Source organism: Hemicordylus capensis, chromosome 2 (genome assembly GCF_027244095.1).
Source record: "Hemicordylus capensis ecotype Gifberg chromosome 2, rHemCap1.1.pri, whole genome shotgun sequence".
NCBI lineage: Eukaryota > Metazoa > Chordata > Lepidosauria > Squamata > Cordylidae > Hemicordylus > Hemicordylus capensis.
Window position 1 is genome coordinate 155,305,862 of NC_069658.1, and position 25,334 is coordinate 155,331,195.

A 25,334-nucleotide genomic window follows, 5' to 3' on the forward strand; every position below is an offset into this window, starting at 1 on the left:
GGGAGAGCAACTGTCCCTATCGAGCCCCAGCACAACATGCCTCTAGTGGTGTCTGCTAGGGGTGTGCTAGCCAGCTCAGTTTGAGCTGGGCTCGACGTCGAGCCAAGCCAGCTTGATGGGTTTGGAGTTGAACGGGACCAGCCTTGGCCGGTCTGGGTCCAAACCAAACCAAGTCCAGTTCAAACCAAGGTGGCTCATAACTCTACTGGTAAAGAGGAATCCATTGAGGATTCCCCTGTACCAGTAAAGGGGGCTGTCCTAAGTGTAGAGGGGGCGGGAAGGCAGTACTCACAAGTCCTAGTGGCTGCAGTGGTGGCCATGGGGGGGGGTGGCTTCCCCACCCGCATTGACCTCCCCCAGAGAATCCCAGGCTGGCAGCAGCCCAATTCAGGCCTTCCATGGCCCGGTTTGGGCCTCTGTGTATGCGTGGAGGCCATTTTAGTTTAGATTCGAGCCAAACTGGCAAAACCAGTTTTGCGCACATGCCAGTTTCTGCTGGTGTCTACCTTTTGTTTCTTTTTAGACTGTGAGCCCTTTTACAATAGGAAACCATCTTATTTATTCATTATTTATTTTTCTACGTAAACCTCTTTGATAACTTTTGCTGAAAAGCAGCATATAAATATCCAGAGTTGTAATAACAGCAGTTATCTCGAAGGGTGCAAATGTCAACCTACCCCATAGACATGAGAAAAGCTACATGTACTGAAATTCCAACTACTACACCACTATAAACAGTACAAGAGCAAACCACTTTTGCATTTGGTCACCTTTGGCAGGACTGTATCTGTCTGGTGGAATTTATACAGTTCTGGAGTGAAGTGGGGACACCTGAAGTTTATTTTCGCTCACACAGAGCCAACAGAATGGTTTCCTAAATTGTTGTTATGCCTTCCCAGCTCCACTAGGGGCCACTATCACAAGCAGTATATTTCACCTTCCAAACTTTATTGTTGGTACATTAGGAAAAGAGAAAAATTGTGATCCTAGGATCAAAGAATTGCCAAGGATGGCAAAAACCTCTTTGAGCATCATAGTTCATGGTACTGTTTGTTCTATGGTAACCTTAAACTGTTTATATGATTTTTAGGTTTTAGTTACTGTTTGCTTAAGCTGTAATGCGCCCTGAGATTCTGTATAGGGTGGTCAAGGCCGTCCCTAGTGGGGTGCGGGGCTGGGTGTGAATCAGCATGCACAGGGCCTCCTTAACATTTCATATCATTACAGAATCATACTGGTTGATGACATACAGTGTAAACAGTGTGAGTGAGGTTTTTGGACACGTCCAACCAGCTTGGACATATAATATAAAGAAATAGAAATAAAAAGCACAACACATGCTTCACAGTTCTCAGACCTCCTGGGTTGCAAATCAACTTGAGCATAGTGCATTCATAAACAAACAAACAAAATATTGCTTGTTCCCGAAGTTTTTGTAATTTTGTAATTTTCTGCCATGAAACAAGCCATATTTCTGCCATGAAACAAGGTGACCATAGGACTTTTTGGATGGTTTGTTTTTTTTAAACCCAACAATTTGTCCATTCCACTTCAATTTAAATATACATATTCCTCCCACCCTGCCCTACATCTCTGCTCAATACCAAAGCCCTATGCCAAGTCATTCCAGGACAGGTGATCTAAAGGCTGGGGCAGAAAGGGGGGCGTTTTGCCCTGTTTATGAAGGCAAAGGGCAGATTCTTCCACATGGGGGTGGAATGATGGTCTAAGGGGGGGCTTCAGTTCCAGACATTTTTGTAATTTTCTGCCATGAAGCAAGCCACTTATAGGACCTTTTGGGTGAAGTTTTTTAAATTAAAGGAAAAAATTAAAAACCAACCATTTGTCCAATCCACTTCAGTTTAAATATCCATATTCCTCCCACTATGCCCTACATCTCTGCTCAATAGCAAAGCCCTATGGCAAGCCAATCCCTAAATATTCAAGTGCGGGGAGATAAGCCCAAAAAGGAAATCACATCATGCCTCCATTACTAAGGCTGGGCTGGGCAGAGGGTTTGCAGAGAGCTCTGGTGCTGGACACTCTCTGCCTGCCTGCCTGCCTGCTTCTTTCCTGAGATTCAGGCTTCAGGGAGGCCTGCATGGAGGCCTCTCTGGAATCTCCCCCAACCGCCGAACAGCTGATAGGCGGAGATCTAGCAGTTTGCCTGGGAGTCTTTCAAGCTGCACACAGGCACAAAAGATCGGCTCTGGCTGGGCTGCGGGGAAAGATAAGTGGCCGGGACTGGGGGAGAGAGGAGGGCAGGCTGCACTGCAGTGTGCTCAGAGCAGGGCCTGTTCCAGTGCGGGGCTCGGGGCAATTGCCCGGTTGCCCCACCCTAAGGACAGCCCTGAGGGTGGTATATAAATACGACAAATAAATAAATTAAATATTGTGATAAATGCAAGACATGGAGCTTTCCCAGACAACAGGCTTTACCATGGGTTTACTGAGAGGCTTTACTGCGAAATCAAAGTTGCCCCCCAAAACCGACGCAAAAAGTGGATTTTTTTAATCCCAGATATAAATTGGGCTACACTCTAACGTGCACTGCAATAAAAAACCTGAATTGTCTGTGAAGCTCGTCCCTGATAGCTCACAGGGACTTGGGGGTAAATTTAGCCGAAATGTGAACACACATCCTCCATTCTAGAGAAGATGCGAACTAAAAGCCGGGTGTGAAAAAACTTCATGCCCCTTGCCTCTTCTGAAGATTCAAGTTTTTTCTGCTGCAAGAATGGGCTTTCAAAAATGTTTTATCTATATGAGAACAGAGTATAAGCAGCCCAGTGCTTATACCCAAGGCAAGCAGCGGCAGGGAGGAAACTTTATGCCAAGTCATTTCCCTTGCAAACACACCCACTGTGTGTTTGTGTATAAGGGCACTTGATCTCTGGAGCTCTTGCAGAACCTCCCTGCAGCAGATTTCTTCTCTAAAGTCTGTGTGACTCCCCAGAGGAAAATGATTGGGAGAATCCACCTGATCACACACACATCTCTCCCTTCTACCTCCAAATGGTAGATTGTTTCAAAAAGAAAAAAGGAGCCCTTTCCTAACATTACCATGCCCCTCATTCACTCTTAATAACCTGGATTTCAAAAGTGGTGCACCTTCTCCTTCCTTGTGGGAACAAGAAGTGTCACCTGCCAAATGCTCCTTAGAAACAAGACTTTCCAGTCTTTCCCACATTTGAATGCCACCTTTCCTCCAGGATTTCAGGGTGGCATACATGGCATTATACCATTTTATTATCACAACAGCCCTGTGCGGTTGGTTAGACTAAGAGAGAGTAATTGGACCCAGGTCATACTGTGGGATTCATGGCTAGGTGAGCAATTTAAAATAAATATATATTTATTTTTAATAAAAGGAACAAAACCTATCAGTTTAAAATAAATTATAGACAAATCAACCAACAACAATCAGAAACATTTATTCTCTGTCTTCCTTCTTTAGCCCAAATATAACTAGTTATTCTGCAGCCCAGTCCTTACTGTGAAGTTCCACTTTCATTCGGACTGCATTGAAAGTTCTGCTTTCATTCGGTCCTCCAGTACTTTGTATACAAAATCCCTGCAGAAGAAATCATATAAATGAACATGCTCATACACTATGCCTCAAAGCTATAATATGAGTAAGCAAAAAGAGAAAGGTATCTATTTATACCTTCCTCTTTATACATTAATATACTGCCTTTTTTCCATGGAATTCAAGGAAGCACACATTGGGTGCAGGCATGTAGGGAGGCCAGTGGCGGCCCTGGTTCAGCCTGCCACCAGAGCCCCCCCAGCCATGCCCCTTGCATCTGACGTCAGACGCAGGGGGCATGATCTTGCTTGCAAACGGGGCCGCATGCTCCATTTACAAGCAAAATCCAGCCAGCACCGTGTTTGCAGTGCGGCCAGGAGCAGGTCTCCCTGCCTCCCATGACATGGCCATGCAGGGGCCATTGCACATGAATGGAAGCATTCAAAATGGCCACTGCAATGGGGGAAAGGCCTGGAAAAGGCCAAAGATTGCCCAAACTGGGCGATTTAAGGCAAAACAGAGGCCAGCAGGGGGAGGAGGAGCCTCCGCAGACACACACACACACACCCACGGCCTTGGAGAAGCCTCCCGGAGGGAATAAGTGAGTTGTGGTTTTGTTGTTTTTAAGAGTTCATGAACACCCTCACCAGACCGAACCGGGGTGGTTCGATGCAGGTAAAACCGAGTCCAGTTCTGACTCGAATTGAACCGGGCCAGCCAGTTTCATTCACACCCCAGCATGAGGCCCCATTTGTAAGCAAAACCACACCTCTTGCATCTGACGTCAGGCACAGGGGAGTGGCTGGGGCACGAGGCGTGGTCCCTGAGCATGGCGGCTCAGGTTCTTTGAACTTGTTCATGCTGTGGTGGCACCACCCCTGGCCAGATGGTCTCCCATCTTGGCAATGACCAGACTTAGACCTGCTTAGATTCAGCAAGTTGGCTGCATCATGTACCTTCAGACTCTGCCCTGGAGAAAATATCTGATTAACAGCTTGGTGAGGGATTTGAACAGGGTCTCTAATCCAAGGCAACACTGTAAACTTCTTCATACTAGATAATGTTCTCCTAGCAGCATATCAAGGATCAGTCTCTCTCCAATCCCAGTTGAGCTTTCAGTCATCAGAACTGGATGGTGAGATATATTTCAGCTTAGCTAACGTACCAGCATTATTCTTGGGGAAATCCAAGCAGGCAGTGGGCCTCTTTGGAGGTGACCCCAAGCAAGGGAGGCTAAGCTCGACACTGCAATCTGGTCGGTACCGCCATCTCCCTATCCCCCTGGAAACAATCCGTCCTATGGTTTCCCTGCTGCTATAAACCTAGTTCTGTTTAATGAATGATCTAGCCATGGGGGTAACTCCAGCCCTCCAGCTAAATGAAACCATAGTTTGTTTACAGTGGAAATGTGGTTTTGAAACCACATCTTCGCCTGTCTTTCGGAGCCTAGTAGGTAACCAGCAGCGGCTTGTCTTCCTGTCATGATGGCTGTTTCCCATAAAAAAAGAAAACAAGAGAAGAGGCAGGAACTGTAGCTCTCTGTTGGAGGTGGAAACATCCAAACACACGAACATATGAACAACACAAGAACAAACACTAACTCACTCTAGAGAAAATCTCCTAGTGTCCTGCACAGTTCCCCCTTCATTTTAATGAGGCTTCCATAAGGAAACGTCCTTAGAGTAGAATGTGGCCCAGTGTGCTGTGGTCTCTGTGTGTCGGGCTGGGTGTTTTGTTCAAATATTCTGTCTCCAGCACTGTGTGTTGGGCTGGCCCTGCAGCCGTCATAATGACTGAATTGCTGCACCCTGCGCATCCCTTTAAGAGTTGGGAAGCTCTCGTTGGGTGAGTCAGTATCAGTCACACACTGTTCCAGAAACTGGCTCCAAAGCTGCTTAGCTTTGAAGGAAATCAAACCGGAGTGGAAGGGTGTGTGAAGGATCCTGGCAAATTGTGGTCAGATCTGTCTGTCTCCTGCTCTGCTACTCCCAAAATCTGCCACTTGAGGTAGCCATTTTGCCTCGCCTCGGCCTTGTAGCAGAGTCATCTTTGGTTAGAATTTGCTGGAAAAGATTGGACCAAGTCAGTGCTGCCTGCAGAGAGCCAGAAACAGTAATGGCATCCCAGCAGTCTTGCTGAGGGAATCTGAAGTCTGAAATGGCAAAGGCAAGGTCTGTTTTGACTCTCTCCCCTTTCTGCACTTGCAGCCCCTATCATGGTGCCCTCTCTCAGCCTGGAGAGGCGGAATCACAGCAGCCTTTCTGTGACTTGGCTGACCCCAACACCTCGGAGTTCTGTGAAATATGATGTCATGTACTTCAAGAAGGTGAGATGCGCCCTTCTGCCCTTCTTCTGGGCACTCCATAAATGTTCTCCTTGTGTTTCATGAGCTCATCAAACCCTGACAAACTATCTGGTTGTTCATGCCCTACAGGGAGATGAAAAGCACTACACTGTCCAACACCTTCAGGAACCCCAGGTGACCTTAGTAAACCTGCAGCCTAACACAGCCTACCTCTTGCGTGTGCGCTCCGTCACACCTTTAGGGAAAGGACCATTTTCCCAGGAGCAGGAATTCTCCACTCTCCCACAAGGTAAGGCCAGATGCCCCGGTGGAGGTATTTCCACCCCCCTTTCATAGTTGGTTTGTTTGTTTAATATATTTGTATACTTGCCCACTTCAAGACCAGTAACAAAGCTCTGTGAGTCCTGTTATGGTAGCGCTTACATTAGGGTTAATTGGCTGGGGAAGGAATTGAATTGAATTGAATTGAAAAATATAGAAAGGTCATTCACACAACTAGCCCTACCCAGGTAGGGCTGATCATGTGGAGCACAGAATCATCCCGATCCCGGCACTCAGCTCCAGCGTTGCCGAGATTTTGTACCCAGGCTAATACTGAGGTATAAGGATGCGGGCACACCTTTCTACCCCATCCCCAGGCTTGTGGCTGCTTGGGCTGCCTGCAGCTCAAGCAGCCACAGAGCTGGGCAGCAGGAGCACCCGCCCGCAAGGAAATCCCTCAGTGTACCGCAAGTCCTTGTGCAGTGCATTGAGGGATGACAGAGGACTCCCTCCTCCAGACCCCTGCTCTACCACTCATCACCCTGGTGCTCGCGTGAGCAGCAGAGGGATGGGAATCAGCACGATCATCTGTGGGGAGGCAGGGAGGAGCTTGCCTCCCCACCAGCCCTTCCAAGTGTCCCATTTAATGGCCGTGTGAACCACCATAGAGATAGGAGAAAGGTATGGTTAATTAGGGCAGAGTTTCATTTACAGACAAACCATTATCACTGCCTGTAGAATACTAGGAGAAAACCTAAAGTAATTAAAAGTAGTAAACAAAACTAGTACATTCCAACAAATAATTTTTACCTACAAGCTAATGGCGCAGTGGGGAAGTAACTTGCCGAGGGAGCAAGAGGTTGCCGATTCAAATCTCTCCTGGTATGTTTCCCAGACTATGGGAAACACCTACATCGGGCAGCAGCGATACAGGAAGATGTTGAAAGGCATCATCGCATACTGCATGGGAGGAGGCAATGGTAAACCCCTCCTGTATTCTACCAAAGACAACCACAGGGCTCTGTGGGTGCCAGGAGTCGACACCGACTCAACAGCACAACTTTAACTTTACAAGAGAAACACTTTTTTTAAAATGCTGTTACCTCTGGTCTCTGGCATTCTGTCTCTCACCTATGCCAGACCAAGCTAGCGGGGATATTTAAGTGGGTTTGTTTTGTCTGGGGAAGGTAAATAGTGGCAGCAGATTAAGAAAATATACAGTAACAGATGGGATTGTTAAGGTAATAGGTACTTTTGGAGGGTGGGTGATTTCAAAGTGCTGGATACCCTCCTCATCTACCACAATTTGCGTAATAAGAGAAATTATGAATGTCTTCAGATCTGCATTACAAATACCTTCCCTTTAGGGGGTGTGCACAAACCATTGGATCCTGAACTGGTTCAGCGGCTTGATCACAAACTGAACCAGAGGCAGTTCAGTCCGCAGTCAAACTGAACCAAGCCCTGCTTGGGTGGACCAGTTTGGAATCAGAAGGATGGCAAGGGGGCGGCGAGAGAAGTAATTTAATGTTCTTACTGGCTCAGCAGCCACCGGGCCGGTAAGAACATTAAACTACTCTCAACCCCACCCCCACCCACCCACAGCCACCAGGAACACTAAAGGATCGCACCACACCTTTGCTTGTAAAGGAGAATCTTCACTGGATTCCCCTCTACAATTATAGCCCCCTGAACCACCAAACTGGTTCAAACTATTTTACTGAACTGGTTCAGGGACAAGTGTTCTGGTTCAAATTCGATCCAAATTCAAACCGAACCACAGTTTTGGGTATGTGCGCACACACCCTTCCCTTTGGCAAAATAGAGCCTCTTTTTTATGACATTTGTATTTGCAGCACCTGGCCCAGTGATACACTGGAGTTTCCCACATTACATGCATAAAGGGTTACATTACATTACATTACATTACATTACATGTATAAAGGGTGGGCACGCACGTATCCCAGATATCTCTGGGACATCCATCAGGGAGACTTCCTGTGTTTTGTTTTGTTTTTCCGGTGCCTGCCCATTGCATATTGTTCATCTGCTCTTACACTTTGTGTTTACTGCAAGGTACATCAGTGATCCATAGGAAACACGATTCAAGTTTAAAGCTTCTGTAACATCCTTCTGATCCCCAATGTGGCAACTACTAGGCAAGTCAGCTGAGGTCAGAAAAGACATTTGGGGGACAGGAAGGGAAGAAAAAGCCAACTGTGGTTTTTTTAAAAGAAGAAGAAAAAGAAAGCCAAATAGAGTGCAGGAGTGAAAAATGTACTTGAAAAATGATCCAAATGGCACTCAGTATTGAGTTTTATTGGGATCCAGCCAAACCATCTACTTAAAAGCAGTTCCATCCCCTTCTTAAATACTAAAGATAACATTTGGGATAAATTTAGCATTAATATATTGGACATTCACTTCATAACTGTCAATCTCCACCATTCCCTTCCTCCTGTTTACCAACCAACCTACTTCTGAATGACCTTATAAAGCAGGGATATAAATAAATAAATAAAATAAAATAACTAATTTACACATCCCCCAAGGCCTGCCTTACTTACTGCATGTAACATGAGTAACATCTACAGTATATGCACAGAGTCATAACTCTGTAATCATAAACTCATAACTCATAATCCAAGAGCCCAGTAATCCATGATCCATCCACACTTTGCAAAATGTAAGGTAATGTTTACATTTTTATTGGGACTATGTATAGTGGTCTTTACAGAGGTGTAACTATAGGGGGGCAGGGGGGGCACGCGCCATCTTTTCTGGTCACGTGGGGGGCACCGCCATGACAAAAAAAACTTTTAAAATTTTTAAAATTTTTTTGTTAATACAAATGTTTCCTGCTCAATGCAGCAGCGCTGCAGCAGTCAAGGAAGTGCGTCGGTGCCCCCTCCCCCACAAGCGGTCCCTACCACGCCCCCCGCGCCCCCCCCCCATTGCTTTGCTGGTGCCTGGTGGCCAGTCAGTGGCCTGGCTTGGCGGCGGCAGCAGGCGCTTGTGAGGAAAAACCTAAGTATAATGTAGTATGTTGGGGGGCGCGGGGGGCGCCATTTCAGTGCTTGCCCTGGGCGCCGTTTTCCCTAGTTACGCCTCTGGGTCTTTATGCATAGGGACAATTTCCAACTTACATTCACCACATGTAGGCAAAACATACCTGGTGCTAGGCTGGTCACAATCCCACTGTCCCACTGTGCCTTGAGCAGGACTATTCCAAATCCTCAAAGGAATCCAGTTGTAATATATCTGAAGAGATAAGCCCTGATCAGGTAGCCCTGTTTCCAGAATGATGTCTTAACCTGTCCTTTGCTTTTCAGACACTGGAGTGCCCTCTGGAGGAGTGATCGTCTCCATCATCTTTGGAGTCTTGTTGTTTTTCGGTCTGGTCATGGGACTCATGATTTTTCGGCGAAGGTAGAGTGTGCAGTTCCTGAGGGAGGAAAGAGTGTGGTGGCAGGGTCTTCTCTGTCTCAGGAATCCTGCTTTGTGCTGTTAGATCGGACTGCGTGGAAAGCTCTATTCTTTCCGATTGTTTTTGTTTGAGGGGTTTTGTTTGTTCTGAGGGTTTTAGAACATTGACATGTTCAACAAAATGCAAAAGTAAAACAAATGCATTAAAGTAGTTTATTATCCCTTTTAGGCAGACTCGTCATCGTCGAGCACGACCATGCCAAAACCACTCTGGCTATGACCGAGGTGAGACTCTCAGAAGTCAAGAAAAGCAAAGGAGTGGACCACAGGGTTAGGCAGTCTGAGGTCCAGGCAACAGGCTCTGTAGGAGACATCTGACCAGTCATTTCCAGCTGATTGGAAGAGGAAAAGGGGAAGAGGGATGGTTTATCTTTCCCAATTGTCGTTTTTCTACTCCAAATTGCTCCAGAGCTGCTCCCTGCCCATCCCACAGGGTTCCAGACACATTTTTGACAGGACAAACATGTATTTGAAAGCCTGCCGAGGAAAAAACCTGGGGAAGGTGCCATTTGGAGTGGGAAATGGACAAGATGAAATATTATTAAGCTCCCCTTCACAGGGAAATTTTCAGGAAATCATGTGCTCAATCCAGACATGCCTTTCTTCCTAGGCAGAGGACATCATTCACCAGCCCATACTCATCTACACAGCAGTACAAGCAGGAAGGCAGGGAGGAGCAGTCCATATACCTGAAGGAGCTATTTGGGGGTGGAGGTGTTGCATCCAGATCCATAGCCAAACATGTTGCTGGTGGTGTCCTAAGGATACACCATGTGAGATGCAGGGGTGGGTTATCTATATTATTAAAGAATGTAATACAATGAAATGTTGATGTAATGCATTCTTAAAACATGAAGTACCATACTCTCAATCATCCTAGTACTTTTGCAGCCATTATACTGGAAGCCAAAATCAAGTTTACTTCTTACTGAGCAGCTGAGTATACTATTGTCCACATGTAGGTCTAGAGACCTTTTATTAAAATAAATGCTGAAAATTCAGGGAAGAGGCCTGGGGTATGCCTGTGGATATTCCTACTGAGTCTGCAAACTTCTTCCATGGTGCTATTTCCCCCCACAATTATCAGTCTGAGATCCTATTCTGTTCTGCCTAGTTTATCTGGCCATATTCTTCAGCATAGCTGTTTGAAGGCAAGTTCCATTTACCTCAGTAAGATTTGTTCCCAGGTCATGATGCTAAGGATTGGGATGCCGGGGGCAGGGAATCTGTCTGTTTTTGTGCTGAACTTTTGCTGAATTCAGAATCTCTTTGTTTGTGAAGAAATTGCTTATAGAGAGAGCTCTCGTTACAGATGAGATCTGGTTGAAACCTTATGTAGATCTCCAGCCCTATGAGGATCCCAGCAGGGGCGTCTTAGAATTCACAAAGGAGTTGGACCCCTCTTTCATCAACATTGAGAATGTTATTGGTGAAGGTGAGTGTCATTGGGCATTGCTCTCTCAGTCTTGGGAGACCCATTACTCCATTTCCCTGTATCCACTGTTTTTCTTTGAATGTTCCACAGGGGAATTTGGAGAGGTTTATCGTGGAACTCTGCGCTTGCCAGGGAAAGAACGCGTTGTCGTGGCTATTAAGACCTTGAAGTCAACTTACTCAGACTCCACATGGTGGAACTTCCTGCGTGAGGCAACGATCATGGGCCAGTTCAACCACCACAATATCGTCCGTTTAGAGGGAGTCGTCACAAAACGTAAGAACTCAATGGGGACTGGTAGAGCAGCTCAGATTATAGTGTCTGGAGCAGTTCTACCAAGGAAAGGTTCTCAGAATAGCCTGCAGGGAGGAAAGAAGCCAGGATAGTAATCTCAGGGGACATGGGGGAAGGGAAAACTCCTCTGAAGAGCAGTGGTAGGCTAGATGGTCTATACAACAGGGAATCGCCCATTGAGTCTGAGGTTACTGCAGGTGAAGGTGGCCATAACTCAGTGATAGAACACACGCTTTACCTGCAGAAAGTTCCAGATTAAATTCCTTTCTGTCAAAAGCATATTAGGTACCAGGGCTGGGAATGATCCCTGCTGATATCCTTGCAATGCTGCTGCCAGGCTAGGTCTGACATCAGCTTTATGGGTTCATAAGATGAAAATGACCACCTCTTTGACTGAGACAGTTACTGTCAGATAGATGGAAGGTGAGGTGAGGACAATGTAAGACAGCAAGAGAGCAGCATTAATTTCTTTTCTTTACTTTCCAGGAAACCCAATGATGATTATCACAGAGTACATGGAAAATGGGGCCCTGGATACGTTCTTACGGGTGAGGGACTGGGTATGTTTGGTGCAGGACTATACTAGTTCCTAAGGCAAAAGGAATATGATTAGAATGCTACTCCATACCAAAAAACACACCATACATACTCCTGCACTTAGAAAACTAGCATGTCAGGGACAGGGTGAAATTGGAATCCTCCTGCCTGGTAACTAGTTTTCCAGAAACACAGAATGTTCCGTTTAGAAGACCATACCGTCATGTCAGCTCTCATTTCCACTATGAAGTGGTTCAGTCCAGACACAATTTTATCACATCAGTGATAGGAGAGGAGAAAAAGCTGGTCCATTTCCCCCACTCTACTCAAAGGCTGTTATGACCTGTAACCAGGGATCCACAGATTTAGGCTTAGCTCACTAGTCAGACATTGGACCGGGTCTCACGATCAGAGACCTGGTTCAGCAGGGTGTGTGGGGAGAGCGGGCTAAGCACGCTCTCCCCACACAAGAGTGGAGAGGGAGCCCTGGGCGGCCGTATCGGCCGCCCACACAATTGCCGGCTCCGTGACGGAGCCGGCAGGGGCTGGGGGGGAGCAGCGGCCGATCGGCCCCCACAAGCTCCAGCATACCCTGTGCCAGCATGCTGGCAAGACCCCCGGAGCCAGGGGGCAGCTTTTTGTCTCCCCTCCAGGGGTCTCCTCGTGAGTAGGCATGGCGCAAAGCCGCACTGCAGCTACTCACGATCTTCAAAACCAGGTTTGCAGAGCACTTACTCCGCAAACCTGGTTTTAGGGCAGGTGTACTTGAGCAGGTTACCCACTTTAGAACCACCGGGCTCGCAGCCAAGCCCGGTGGTTCTCACAATCGCAGAAAGTCGGTCTAGCGAATGCTAGCCCGATTTTCTTCGATCATGAGACTAGCCCCATTATTTGTGATCACCACCAATCCCGTCTCTTTCCTCAGATCCTTTTCTGGCAGGCAGGCAGAGGTCTTAGGAGAGAAGTCATCTGTCATTTGCACTGGACAATAGAGATGGTATGAAGCTCAGAAAGGATTCCCGCTGTTTCTTTCCTTCTCCAAAACAGCAGTGGAAATGAGATGTGTGGTGCTGGATGCTCTGCCCGTCAGAGGGTTGGGGGTGCTTGCCTCTGGATTTGGCACCTGGATTTCTAGAGACCTCCCAATAACATCCTGGCTTGGGTCCAGTGTATCCAAAGGACTGCCTGCTACCTTGTGAACTTGCCTGGTCTCTAAGAGCTTATTCAGAGGTCCTCTTCTGGGTGCCCACTTCTTCTGTGGTTAGGTGGGTAGCAACAAGAGATGGCGCCTTCTCAAGAGATGGAGCCTTCTTCTTGATTCCCAGTTATAAAGCACTCTTCCCAGGGACATTTGGTAGGCACTTGTTTTGTTAACTATTAGGCACCAGGTTAAAACAATCTGATTCCCTCCCGATGTTTGACGATGATGGGAAGAGAGCTGGTCTTGTGGTAGCAAGCATGAATTGTGCCCTTAGCTGAGCAGGATCCACCCTGGTTTACATTTGAATGGGAGATTACACGTGTGGGCACTGTAAGATATTCCCCTTAGGGGATGGGGCTGCTCTGGGAAGAGCACCTTGCAGAGAGACTCCTGCTTGCAGTCTTGGAGAAGCCTCTAGGGATGTGCACGGAACCGCAGTGAGGCGGTTTGAAGGCCTCCCTGCTGCCCCATTGCCCCCGTTGGCCAGAAGTCCCCGATGCACCAGCGTGTCGGGGACTTCCAGCCGTATCCAGCCAATGGGGGTAACGGGGCAGCAGGGAGGTATGCTGCTGCCCTGATTAGCTTTCTAAATAAAAGGCACCAGTGGGGGGAAAGCAGCAGGCGGGGGGGGGGAGCAGCAGGCGGGGGGTACACCCTCCCCCACTCTTAAAGTAGAACCCCACTGCCTTTGAAACATCCCTAGAAGCTGCAGCCTCTCTGAGCTAGACGGACTAATGGTCTGACTCAGTAGAAGGCAACTTCCTATGCTTCTATGATGGCGGGTTGATTTCTTTATTATAGTCTCGGACCAGAAAAACCTTTTTAAAATTGAGGTTTCTGTCTGCTTGTCCTGCTGCTTTATTTTAGAGTTTGAGTATGTGTATGTATGTATATATATATATAGTAGATCATCTGTTGTTAGCTGGTAGCTTTTATGTTGACAGGATTTATATAATGTTTTAATTTTCATCCAGATAATGGGATCAAATTACTCTGGAGAAGTGGGGGAGGTTTGACTTTTTTTCAGTCTTCCACAACTCATGTTCCTCAACCTTAGTGAGGACAGGTGCCCTATAGTATTTTATGTCCCTCCAATTGCAGGTTCATGGCTGTGACTAGAGGCTTATCACCTCTTGCCACATTTCATGGCACAATATGGGTTACTTAGTATAATACAATAATTCCGAGTTCCTAGCTGTGCAGAGAGAGATTCATCTTTGTGTCTGTGTGCATTGCAGGAAAACATGGACAAATTTGGCACTGTGCAGCTAGTGATGATGATGCAGGGCATTGCCTCAGGGATGACCTATCTATCGGATCGCAACTATGTACATCGGGACCTGGCAGCTCGTAACATTCTGGTATCTCATAATCTTCAGTGCAAAGTGTCCGATTTTGGCCTTTCTCGGATATTGGAAAATGACGTGGAAGGAACTTACGAAACCAAGGTAACGTAGAAACAAGCTGAAAAAAGCCGGAAGCTGCTGAGGGCGTTTCTTTCCTAAAGGGAAAATGGTGGCATGAACATATGCCAGGGTAAATGACAAACATACAAGCCAGGACTGACAAACAGGACTGCAGACGTATTAATGAGAGACCAGTCATTTCAGACCAACTTTCCAGGACCACAACCTGGAAAGTGAAGAGAGAGTCTGGTCTTCTAGCACAGGGATTCTCAACGTTGGGTCCCCAGATGCTATTGGACTTCAGCTCCCATAAGCCCCAACCAAAGGCCACTGGGGCTGGGGATTATGGGAGTTGAAGTCCACTGACATCTGAGGAGCCAACGTTGAGAAGCCCTGTACTAACCTACAAGAAAGGCCCACGAGGAAGCTGCTCCACTGATTCATTTCCAGTTAGATGGCGATTATATGTCATATGCAGAACATGTATGCTACTGTATCTAGTCCCCGGTATGTTCATGGGGGAGTGTTTTCATGTTCAGAAACAAACAATTCTGATGTCACTTTTGAACATACAAGGTTGCCTTTACCCAAGTCAGACCCTTCAGTCCAGTCTGGCAAAAGCTTCCCAGGGTCTCATGCAGAGAGAGATCTCTTCCCTCCCTGCTACCCAAGAGCTCTTTAATGGAAACTGAAGCCGAGACCTTCAGCAGGCCAAGTATTTGCTCTGCCATAAATTCTGACCCCTTTTCTTTCATACTATATTAAACACAGGCTAATGATTACTTTTTGTGGTTTCATTATGCTTTTGCCCTAAGTGCAGCTGAGGATATGCCCAGTTTATGTGGTCCATCCTTCCTCCTGATCAGCATCCTTGTTACAATTGGAGCATAAACAGCATGGGAGCCCATCCAAGCTGGACTGGGGGACCTTTCTTAGCCTCCCTTTTGACTGGGAGAAAGAAACATACCACAAACAACAACATGTTACAAAATGGATATTAAAAGCACAATCTGGTGACTAACAGTGAGGCTGTTCTCACAAGCAGCTAAGACTGGGCTTAGCTGCCCATGAGAACTGCCAGTAGCTGCAAACCTAGGCAAAGCCACCTAGGGAGCCTGCCGGTTGTCTGAGGTTATGGGCGCGAGCACCCTTACCCCAGGGCTAACTGCTCCCAGCCGTCACTGGGGGACGGGGAGCCACACAATGCACCACACACTCGTGCAGTGCATTGTCGGATTTCCGGGGGCCAGGGCAATGCGTCCCAACCCCTGCAGCTACGTGCTGCCTGTGGCAGCTGCAGAACATCTGGGCACATGATTAGTACATCCGGCAACTCCGAGAGGATTGTCTGCAGGGAAGGTGAGCTTCTGCTGCCTTCCCCACCGGCTGCCCTCAAGCCCTCTCACTGGGTCGTGAGAAAGGGTGGAGAAAAACCTTGCCGAGTTTGACAGTTGCTGGGGATGGGGAGGTTGCCCTGTTTAGTCCATCCTGAAGACTGATTGATGGTCCATAGCAACTGATCACACAGCTTATGTTTTATCCACGTTTAGCATCTCTTTAGCTCCGTGGGCCACAACTATTTTTTATTTATTTTATTATTATTATGTTTACATTTATATCCTGCTCTTCCTCCAAGGAGCCTGGAGTGGTGTACTACATACTTGAGTTTCTGCTCACAACAACCCTGTGAAGTAGGTTAGGCTGAGAGAGGAGTGACTGGCCCAGAGTCACCCAGCAAGTATCATGGCTGAATGGGGATTGGACTCTGGTCTCCCCGGTCCTAGTCCAGCACTCTAACCACTACACCACGCTGGTTCTCTCCACATGTCACCACACAAGCACACTGAGGGTTAAGTCAAACATATGCTGCATACAAATAAGGAAATTAGAGAGAAACACACTGTAAGTTCTCTAACCACAACGCAAGCCTGACTTCCTCCCAGCTCTGCAACCTGAACAGCAGCAGATATGCATACTAGCCAACTGAGCTCTAGTTCAGCCATTCAGGCTTGCCCCTCCCATGCTTCCAGTAGGCTGCTCACCTTTCTTTTTACTTTAACTTTGAAGACACCACATTTTTAAAAATTCGTGTCTATGTTCATCCTTTGCTTGTTTAAAAAAAGAAGAAGAAAAAGCTGCAGAACTTCTAACATCATAGTTTCCGACCAGTAGATGTCCTGCACAGGTGAATCTTCCTTATATTCAGTCTTCACCACACTGAAAATGAACACAAGTTTTTTTTTCTTTTAAAGCTCACCTTGGATTGGAAGAAATATGTCCTGTTCTTAAAGCACAGATCTCCTTTGGCATTTTGCTAGTAAATGTTAACCAGTGATGATATCTCAGTAGGGGGCATCAGGCCCCACAACTTACAGGAGTATAATTTCCACTTCAGCTGTAAGCACTCTTTCCGCAGGGTGGCAAAATCCCCATCCGATGGACCGCTCCTGAGGCCATTGCCCATCGAATCTTCACCTCGGCCAGTGATGTTTGGAGTTTTGGCATTGTCATGTGGGAGGTCTTGTCATATGGTGACAAGCCATATGGGGAGATGACCAATCAGGAGGTAAGAGGGTAAAAGGAAGCACTATCAGTCCAAAAATCCATCTCCTAAACAGAATTGGAGCTACAGTAGAACTGGCCCTAATGAAGGACATGTGCTTCAAATTTCCCCAGTGCACAAAGCACCCATCATTCTAGGAGACATCCTTCCCATTCTCCTTTCCTCAAGGAGTAGCCATAGAAGGCAGTGTACAAGTGCCCACCATCAATTATTTGCATGTCTTTTCTATGATGCTGACCTGCATTCCAGTTTTCACACAATTTGAACTTAGGAACATAGGAAGCTGCCATATACGGAGTCAGACCATTGGTCTATCTAGCTCAGTATTGTCTACACAGACTGGCAGCGGCTTCTCCAAGGTTGCAGGCAGGAATCTCTCTCAGCCTTATCTTGGAGATGCCAGGGAAGGAACTTGGAACCTAGATGCTCTTCCCAGAGCAGCTCCATCCCGAGGGGAATATCTTACAGTGCTCACACATCAAGTCTCCCATTCATATGCAGCCAGGGTGGACCCTGCTTAGCTAAGGTGACTAATCACGCTTGCTACCACAAGACCAGCTCTCCTCTCATAAGAACTTCATAAGAAAGGGGCCACACCCTTGTCTAGAATTCCAGCTTCTCTGCCAAGTTATTCTTCTAGGCAATTTGCTCATCTTTCCTCTTTTATCTGGATGACAGGTGATGAAGAGCATAGAAGATGGGTATCGGCTCCCCCCACCTGTGGACTGTCCATCTGTCCTTTACGAGCTCATGAAAGGGTGTTGGTCATACGATCGGACACGGAGGCCTCGTTTCAGGGAGATTCATGCTCAGCTGGAGCATTTCCTATCCAGCCCACATTTGCTTCGAACTGTGGCTGACTTTGACCCTAGGTAGGTGCGGAAGGTGACGTTTACAGTCCTGAGCTATGTACATACTTCACTTTTTAAAAAAGGAAAGGAAATGCTACACTAACAAAGCATGAATTCTAGAGACTGTAAACATTTATTTCTATACCGCCCTTGCAAAAATGGCTCAGGGCTGTATAATCTTATTTTGCAATTTAGTCTGTACTCTAATACTTTTCACAATTTAACCTGTGCAAATTGATTTCTGCAGTTCTGCAAAATCATACTATATACACAGCACTGCTTATGGTAGCCTCCCTAAATACACACAGGAAACAAGACCCTCTTCCAAGACAGCTTAAGGGGGAAAAGCAGTACTAGACGCAGGCTGGTGGCAACATCTCTGTGACAGCCCAGGAGTTTGTCAGTGGACTTGGGGCACCATAAGATAAAGTTGTGCCGTTGAGTCGGTGTCGACTCCTGGCGATCAGAGAGCCCTGTGGTTGTCTTTGGTAGAATACAGGAGGGCTTTACCATTGCCATCTCCGGCGCAGTGTGAAATGATGCCTTTCAGCATCTTCCTATATCGCTGCTGCCCGATGTAGGTGTTACCCATAGTCTGGGAAACATACCGGCGGGGATTCAAACCAGCAACCTTCTGCTTGTTAGTCAAGCATTTCCCTGCTGCGCCACTTAAGGTGGCTTGGGGCACCCTAGCTCTATAAAGAGGGCAGGCATTTCTCACTCATCCCAACAGGGCAGGGGGGAACTCCTAGCTTTCTCATGCACTGCCGTTTTTAAAATCATATTTGGTCCAAACTGTGCTTGTCTTATCTCTAGGGCAACGCTGCGTCTCCCCAGCTGCAGTGGGTCTGATGGGATCCCTTATCGCTCTATCCCAGAGTGGTTAGAATCCATCCGCATGAAACGCTACGTCATCAATTTCCGCACAGCTGGCCTGAACACTATGGAGTCCATCCTGGAGCTCTCTGCTGAGTAAGCCTGTGACACTGGCACATGGGCTCTGGGCTTCTGCACTGAGAGAGTAGGGGGAAGGGAAACTGTAGCTCAGGGCCTCTGTGGCTATCAGACCTCTGGCATTTTTTTATTTAAAAAAAAAATACATTTACAGATGTGGAATCTGTAAGATGGTAACCACCTCTCCCTCCCCACCCCACCCCACTTTAGCCCCCAAACTGACACCTCTCTCTGGAAGCAACACCCTAGCTCATACGCTGCTCCTTCTGGGCCCTATTGTGATCCGATCCTCATGAATGTGCTGTCACATCTGTTCTTAGGCATGCTGCCTACTTACTGGTCCTGCTCCTGCGCTTTGAGCAGGAGGCAGACACCTAGCGGCTTAACAAGTGCAAAACTTTTCCTGGCATGGAGGCAGCCGGTAAAGCTTCTCCCATCGTGTAACTTCCAGGGTAACCAGGCTGCTATTCAACACATAGGAGCAGTGCCACGAAAAGGCCACATCCCTTGTAACCTCGCTGCCTGTATATTCAGGGTAGGAGAGACCCTTGGAAGGAGCACTTAGGCTGCAAGGGAGGGAGGTCTCCACTGACTTGCACTATGTCCCATGCATGTCTTTGTGAAGTGCCTTCTACTGGGGGATGGGGGGGGCAGGCAAAAGACCAACAGCTGGGTCACCACCCATCAAAGCAGCAGTGGCACTCCAGCGCTGCTTGGTATTCAAGCCAGCTCCCTCTTATTTTATGTTCATGAAGCTGACAAAGGGCAGGGTTTTGTTGTTCCAGAGAGCTAGAAGTGGTACCGTTTGATTTATGAGCAATTTTCCTGGTCCACTATCCTCTCCAATCCAAACAGGCTCTGCAGGATTTCAGCAGTACTTCAAAACTCTGCCCAAAATATTAGAAAGCTGAGTATGTAATAATTTATAGAATTGGTAAAACAATCCTGTTATGGCATAGCAAGACATATCGGTAAGACATGCCAAATTTACTAGACACACATGAAAACATGGAACCAAATAATTCCCTCTGTATATAAAAATTAACGAGTTCAAGGGATAGTTGAGGTGCATCACAATCCTATGGAAGTTGCATACCTATAAAAATAATTGTATCTAGTAGATTTGGTCTTTCAACATCATAGGAACATAGGAAGCTACCATATAGTGAGTCAGACCATTGGTCTATCTAGCTCAGCATTGTCTTCACAGACTGGCAGTGGCTTCTCCAAGGCTGCAGGCAGGAATCTCTCTTAGCCCTATCTTGGAGAAGTCAGAGAGGGAACTTGGAACCTAGATGCTCTTCCCAGAGCGGCTCCATCCCGAGAGGAATATCTTACAATGCTCACACTTATTTATTTATTTATTTAAATATTACATTTATATCCCGCTCTTCCTCCAAAGAACCCAGAGCGGTGTACTACATACTTGAGTTTCTCTTTCACAACAACCCTGTGAAGTAGGTTAGGCTGAGAGAGAAGTAACTGGCCCAGAGTCACCCAGCTAGTTTCATGGCTGAATGGGGATTTGAACTCGGGTCTCACTGGTCCTAGTCCAGCACTCTAATCACTACACCATGCTGTCTCCCATTCATATGCAACCAGGGTGGAACCTGTTTAGCTAAGCAGACAAGTCATGCTTGTTACTACACTCACACAGTGTCATTCTGTTAGAATAGTGTGCATGTGTCTATTTGCTTACACGTTCAGCTCCCTAGACTGCTTCCCCGCCACCCCCACCCCCGTTTCCTGTGGATTAGGATTTTTTTAATCCGCCATAACAGGTTCAACTATGAAAAACGGTCTGCCTTTAGAGTCTGGCTCATCTGAGAATGAGCAGGTGGAAGGAACATTTCTGAGCCACTTTCATTCCTTGACCTCAATGAAGTTGCCAGGAATGACCAGTAGTAAAGCCATCCTTAATTCCAGGACCACAAATGACAAGGTCCAGGAAAAAAGGACCAAACGTCTTGGACTTCAGAGCTTTATAAACTCCTCCTGTCTTTGTAGCACAGTCCCTGCCCCATCTCTCCACCTTCTGTCAAACAAGGAAGCTAATTTTTCTCCCCTCCCTGTTTATTTAAAAAGGGACTTGAAGCAAATGGGTGTGACTCTTCCAGGACACCAGAAGCGAATCCTGTGCAGCATCCAGGGGTTCAAAGAATGATGGGTCTCCCACACCACCAAGTGGGGCCTAACCCCACTGAGGAGGACTTGGAGCTGTGCCCAACAGCATGGAGGAGGAGGAGGAGGAGGAGGAGGAGGGGAAACTGACTGAACCAACCCTGCATCAAGCCTGCAGCTGCTCGTTTGGCAGTGAACACCAACATGGGGCTCCTGGAACCAGCTGCAGAGGCTGATCAGCCTGTGCCCCACCGTGCACGGGCTACGACTTGAGCCGTCGGAGAGGGACACCCTACGAGACTCCCTTCACCCACTGAGGAAGCAGCACACACTGAAAACTCATTTCTGACTCTTCACGCCTCTTCTCTACCCGCCCATCACGTTCCCGCTTCTCCACTCCTGTAGCAGCCACTCTGCCCATCTCATTTCATAAATACAAAGCAGCAATGTGTGTACACAGATCTTAGGAAACAGTTGAAAACATCCTGCCAGTAAAGCCATATCTAGCCATAAAGGAACCCCGGGTCTGGAGGAGGAGAGGGGCCCTGCCTTTGTCATTTGCACAGCTCCTGGGGGCAGGGGGATCCTCTACCTTCCATCCTGGTGCAATAGCTCAGACTTGACTTTATCCGGCAGAGGCTTAGGGTCAAGTCAGTACTGCTCTCACCACTCTTGTTCCTTGTATGTGTGCTTTCTCTCCTGGAGTTTGTCCGAAGAGCAGAAGAAATGCTTGTTTACAGCAGGGCATCACGTGCTCCTGAGAGCTTCACTTCCTCAAGTTGAGGACCTGCTTATCTATTTAAAGTGTCAGGAAAGGGGTGGCTCAGAGAGAAAACCCAGGCTTAGAATTCTGTTGTGTTTTATGTATATAGTTTTGTAAATAAACTCGTGGCACAGAGGAGGAGGACGTGCAGCATTTCTTCCGAGATCATCCATTTCCCTCACCCCCTACAAACTCACCCTCCACCTATTTCCAATGGGACTTGGGCATGACCAGTTTTCTTTAACAAACGGGGCCATGAAGGGTGAACACTAGCCTTGTAATGCTCACATTCATCGTTTAAGGGCTCTAAAAGTAGCCATGAGGATAAGTGCAAGCAGAAGAATGGCAGGGTCAAGGCAAGGGTGCTCAACAGCCATAACCCTGAACATGTTAACCTTGTTGGCTAGAACCTTGGTCAGAAGGAAGGTAAAGGAGAGACATCTGGATGAGTAGTTTTGCTAGGAACTAAAGGCTAAAGCATCATGCGGCAGATCCAGGAATAGGGTCTTTTAACACTCCTATACCAGTTAGCAGATCCAGATGGCTGATTGAAAGCTACAGAAAGGTGCACTCTGGGAGACGGCACTAATCCCTCCAACATCTCTTCTACCATGCCACTTTCCCAAAATCTTTGAAGTAGCCACATGGGCTATTAAAAGGCATGCTGGGAGAGGCTGGTTGATTATGAGGTGGGGCTCAAAGCCCTCTCCCAGTGTGCTACTTCCCAGCTCTTTAAAGCCATCATGGGGGGCAAATTAACATGCAAACACTGGGGGAGATCCTCATTCTGAATCTCCTTCATTACATCCTGCCTTGTAATCAGGAACAGCATCCCTCTTAAAACTGATGCTGGCAAGTTGCAAATCCAGGTTCACCACAAGGGTGAAGAACTTGGCATGACAGTACTCTAAATCTGCCTTCAGCCTTCCTATACTCTTGGCTCAGGTACCTCTTCCTCTCTCTGTCAATTCTAGGAAAGAAGGACAGAGAGATAAAGGAATCATGTGAACAGACCCTAAATTTGCCAAGGTAGGCAACATAAAAGGCCCAGGAATAAACTGCTCTGGGCAAGGTTATGCAGAACCAGCAGAATATGAGCAAGCAACTCTGTCTGTCTCCTGTGCCTGGGGCTGTCAAAGAAAAGGGCTGGTTAAAAAGGAACTCAGTGCTTTTAAGCAGAGCCACTGATATGCAAGACAACAGTAACTTGAGGTGGGGGAGAAGAGAGACTGGGAACATAAAGAGCATTAGACAGCCCAAAACCTCATCTAGCCTAGAAGCCTACAGCCAGATCCAAATGCAAGGAGGAAATTTAACAGGCATAGGCTAGCACCAGCCTTGGCATGAAGCTCCAGGTACAGGAGACAGAAAGGGATTTTAGTATGAACAAGAAGGAACAGTGTAGTATCAAGATGCTTGCAGAGGGAGATTATTCAGGAAGGCCTTACTTGGGAAGGATCTGTATGCTCTTTATGTACAAGAGCACGTTTCCAAACTTGTGGGATCAAATTCAGTAAAGTCATGCTGAGAAAGCCCGTCTCTTTGCTTGAGAAAGAAAATGATCCTCATTTCTATGGTAGACAGAGGATCCTGGGGCAGGCATAGTAACACTACCTAATCAGTGTCTACAGCCATTTTAGGAGGATTATAGGCAATTGTTTACCAAGTGGGAGCTTCTTGCAATGAGTGTACAACCAACCTTGCCTGAAGCATATGCCTACAGGGTGGTAGAAAATCGTTTCTCACACCCTTGCTTCTCCTGGTTTGTGAACAAGTCAAAGAAGATTTCTCGCAAGACACCAGAGCAGCTTTTCATGGAATTGTATGACAGCCATAGTAAATAGCTACCTGTGTTCCTCTTCATTAAAAGGTGTTAAGAATTTTCCAACAGAAACAGATGCTTGTGACACTTTGGGCACAGGCAACAAATCATGGCTGCAATGATGCCAGAACAGCAACACTAAGCTTTTACAGTAAATGAAGTAAAACAAGACCCTTCAAGTATCCTGACTTAATTGCAATACAAACTTCTTCCCAAGACGCACTGAAAAGACAGAAAGGGGGGTGGTATAAATAAACCTACATAGATGGGTGAGAAAGTGACTTCAGAAGTCTTGCACTGGAGTTTGACAAAACTTGCTACTGCATCCCCTTGATCTAGGACTATTTCTTTACTACAAAATGCAAGTAAAGTGTGCCGTCAAGTCGATTTCACCTCCTGGTGCCCACAGAGACCTGTGGGGGTTTTTGGCAGAATACAGGAGGCGTTTACCATTGCCTCCTTCTGCTCAGTGCAATATGATGCCTTTCAGCATCTTCTTATATTGCTGCTGCCCGATATAGCACCAGTGGGAATTCGAACCAGCAACCTTGTGCTTGTTAATCAAGCATTTCCCTGCTGCACCACTTCACTAATGTGGTGTTACAAACAAACAACTAATCTGGCAGTGGGGGAGTTGCCTATGCCTAGAGTTGCCATGCCCCCCGGAATTTCAGGTTTTACCTGGATTTTAAGTATCTCACCCAGATTCGACCAGATTTCAGCTTTAAAGAAAGCAAGCTAAGCTCTATCCCTTGTAGAAGCGGAGTGATGGAGCAACACGTGCAGTCACAAAACGTGCAGGCTCAAAAATTATTTTCAAGCCAGTTTACCATAATATGCAAATTAGGCACCCAGATTTGGAAAGCCAGAATATGGCAGCCCTGCCTATGCTCCAGTAGCTCTGCAATTTTCATTGACTGGATTAAGAGATGGCCAGTAGTGTAGTTGGTTTTGGGGGGGGGCGGGGGGGTTGGATGGCCATATTTACTTGCTTTCTTCTTTGCCTCCAAATTTGTATATGCACTTAACACCTCCATCAGTCTCCAACCTTAGAACAGAAAGATCTTTGCCATGAAAGCACATGCCACAATAAATCAAAGATTGGTTTTACAGCTAGACTGATGCCATTTAGAACAAAAGAAAATATGAGAACCATGTTTCCAAGCTAGAGGAATTGCTCCAGATTCTGCAAGATCTCTTGTCCTTGCATAGAGACAAAGCAAATCTTCTATGCAAGAGTGTGTCAAGAATCAGTACTTCGGCAGAAGGTGATGTGTGTTTTAAGACAGAGGCACTTGTGCATATTTACTCCAGGTAAATTTCACTGAACTAAGTGAGAGTTACTTCGTGGCAAAAATGCATAGGACCTCATTGGAAGATGATGGTACTGCATTTGCTGTTAAGTAGCCACTAAGAATCCCCACTGGTACTATATCAGGCAGCAGCAATATAGGAAGATGCTGAAAGACATCATCTCATACTGCACGGGAGGAGGCAATGGTAAACCCCTCCTGTATTCTACCAAAGACAACCACAGGGCTCTGTGATCGCCAGGAGTCAAAATCGACTTGACGGCACACTTTAAGAGTACTCTATTTCATATTCAAGGGCCAGTTTCTTTCATCTCAACACAATGTCCCTCAAAAATGGCCACCCACATATCTAGCTCCACCACAAACGTGTGAGTTTCAACAGCAGGATCCCCTGTGAGTTGAACAAGTTGGAAACATTCTTGATGGATGTTCTGCCATTGACAAATGTTGCAGATTGATCTGGTTTCTGCAAATCTTTTAACATAACCAAATC

General features: G+C 46.8%; 1 protein-coding gene and 1 long non-coding RNA gene across 11 annotated transcripts in view; one reads left to right on the forward strand and one right to left on the reverse strand.

Moving 5' to 3' along the window:
• The window catches only part of EPHA1 (EPH receptor A1), a 114,748-nt gene extending 92,906 nt beyond the window's left edge, over positions 1-21,842 (forward strand). For 7 of the 8 annotated variants that reach the window (XM_053296145.1, XM_053296142.1, XM_053296147.1 and 4 more), the window contains 12 exons: positions 5,737-5,855; positions 5,964-6,123; positions 9,428-9,524; positions 9,751-9,806; positions 10,894-11,016; positions 11,107-11,292; positions 11,797-11,870; positions 14,287-14,496; positions 16,871-17,020; positions 17,696-17,889; positions 18,685-18,840; positions 20,908-21,842. In XM_053296145.1, the coding sequence (XP_053152120.1) occupies positions 5,737-5,855; positions 5,964-6,123; positions 9,428-9,524; positions 9,751-9,806; positions 10,894-11,016; positions 11,107-11,292; positions 11,797-11,870; positions 14,287-14,496; positions 16,871-17,020; positions 17,696-17,889; positions 18,685-18,840; positions 20,908-20,986 (1,604 nt within the window). In that variant the 3' untranslated portion in view covers positions 20,987-21,842. The remainder of the gene's footprint in view (positions 1-5,736; positions 5,856-5,963; positions 6,124-9,427; positions 9,525-9,750; positions 9,807-10,893; positions 11,017-11,106; positions 11,293-11,796; positions 11,871-14,286; positions 14,497-16,870; positions 17,021-17,695; positions 17,890-18,684; positions 18,841-20,907) is intronic. The other variant, XM_053296143.1, reaches the window with a different exon arrangement.
• On the reverse strand, positions 3,419-17,127 carry LOC128344971 (uncharacterized). 3 transcript variants are annotated; one of them, XR_008316151.1, is made up of 7 exons: positions 16,828-17,127; positions 16,497-16,671; positions 14,488-14,549; positions 11,196-11,375; positions 10,271-10,376; positions 9,268-9,913; positions 3,419-3,574 (listed from the first exon to the last, which is right to left on the reverse strand). It is a non-coding gene; the product is annotated as an uncharacterized LOC128344971 (long non-coding RNA). The 3 variants fall into 3 exon arrangements; XR_008316152.1 differs by having other exon boundaries at positions 9,268-9,540; positions 16,497-17,127; XR_008316150.1 differs by having other exon boundaries at positions 16,497-17,127.
• Positions 21,843-25,334: the final 3,492 nt, after the last annotated feature.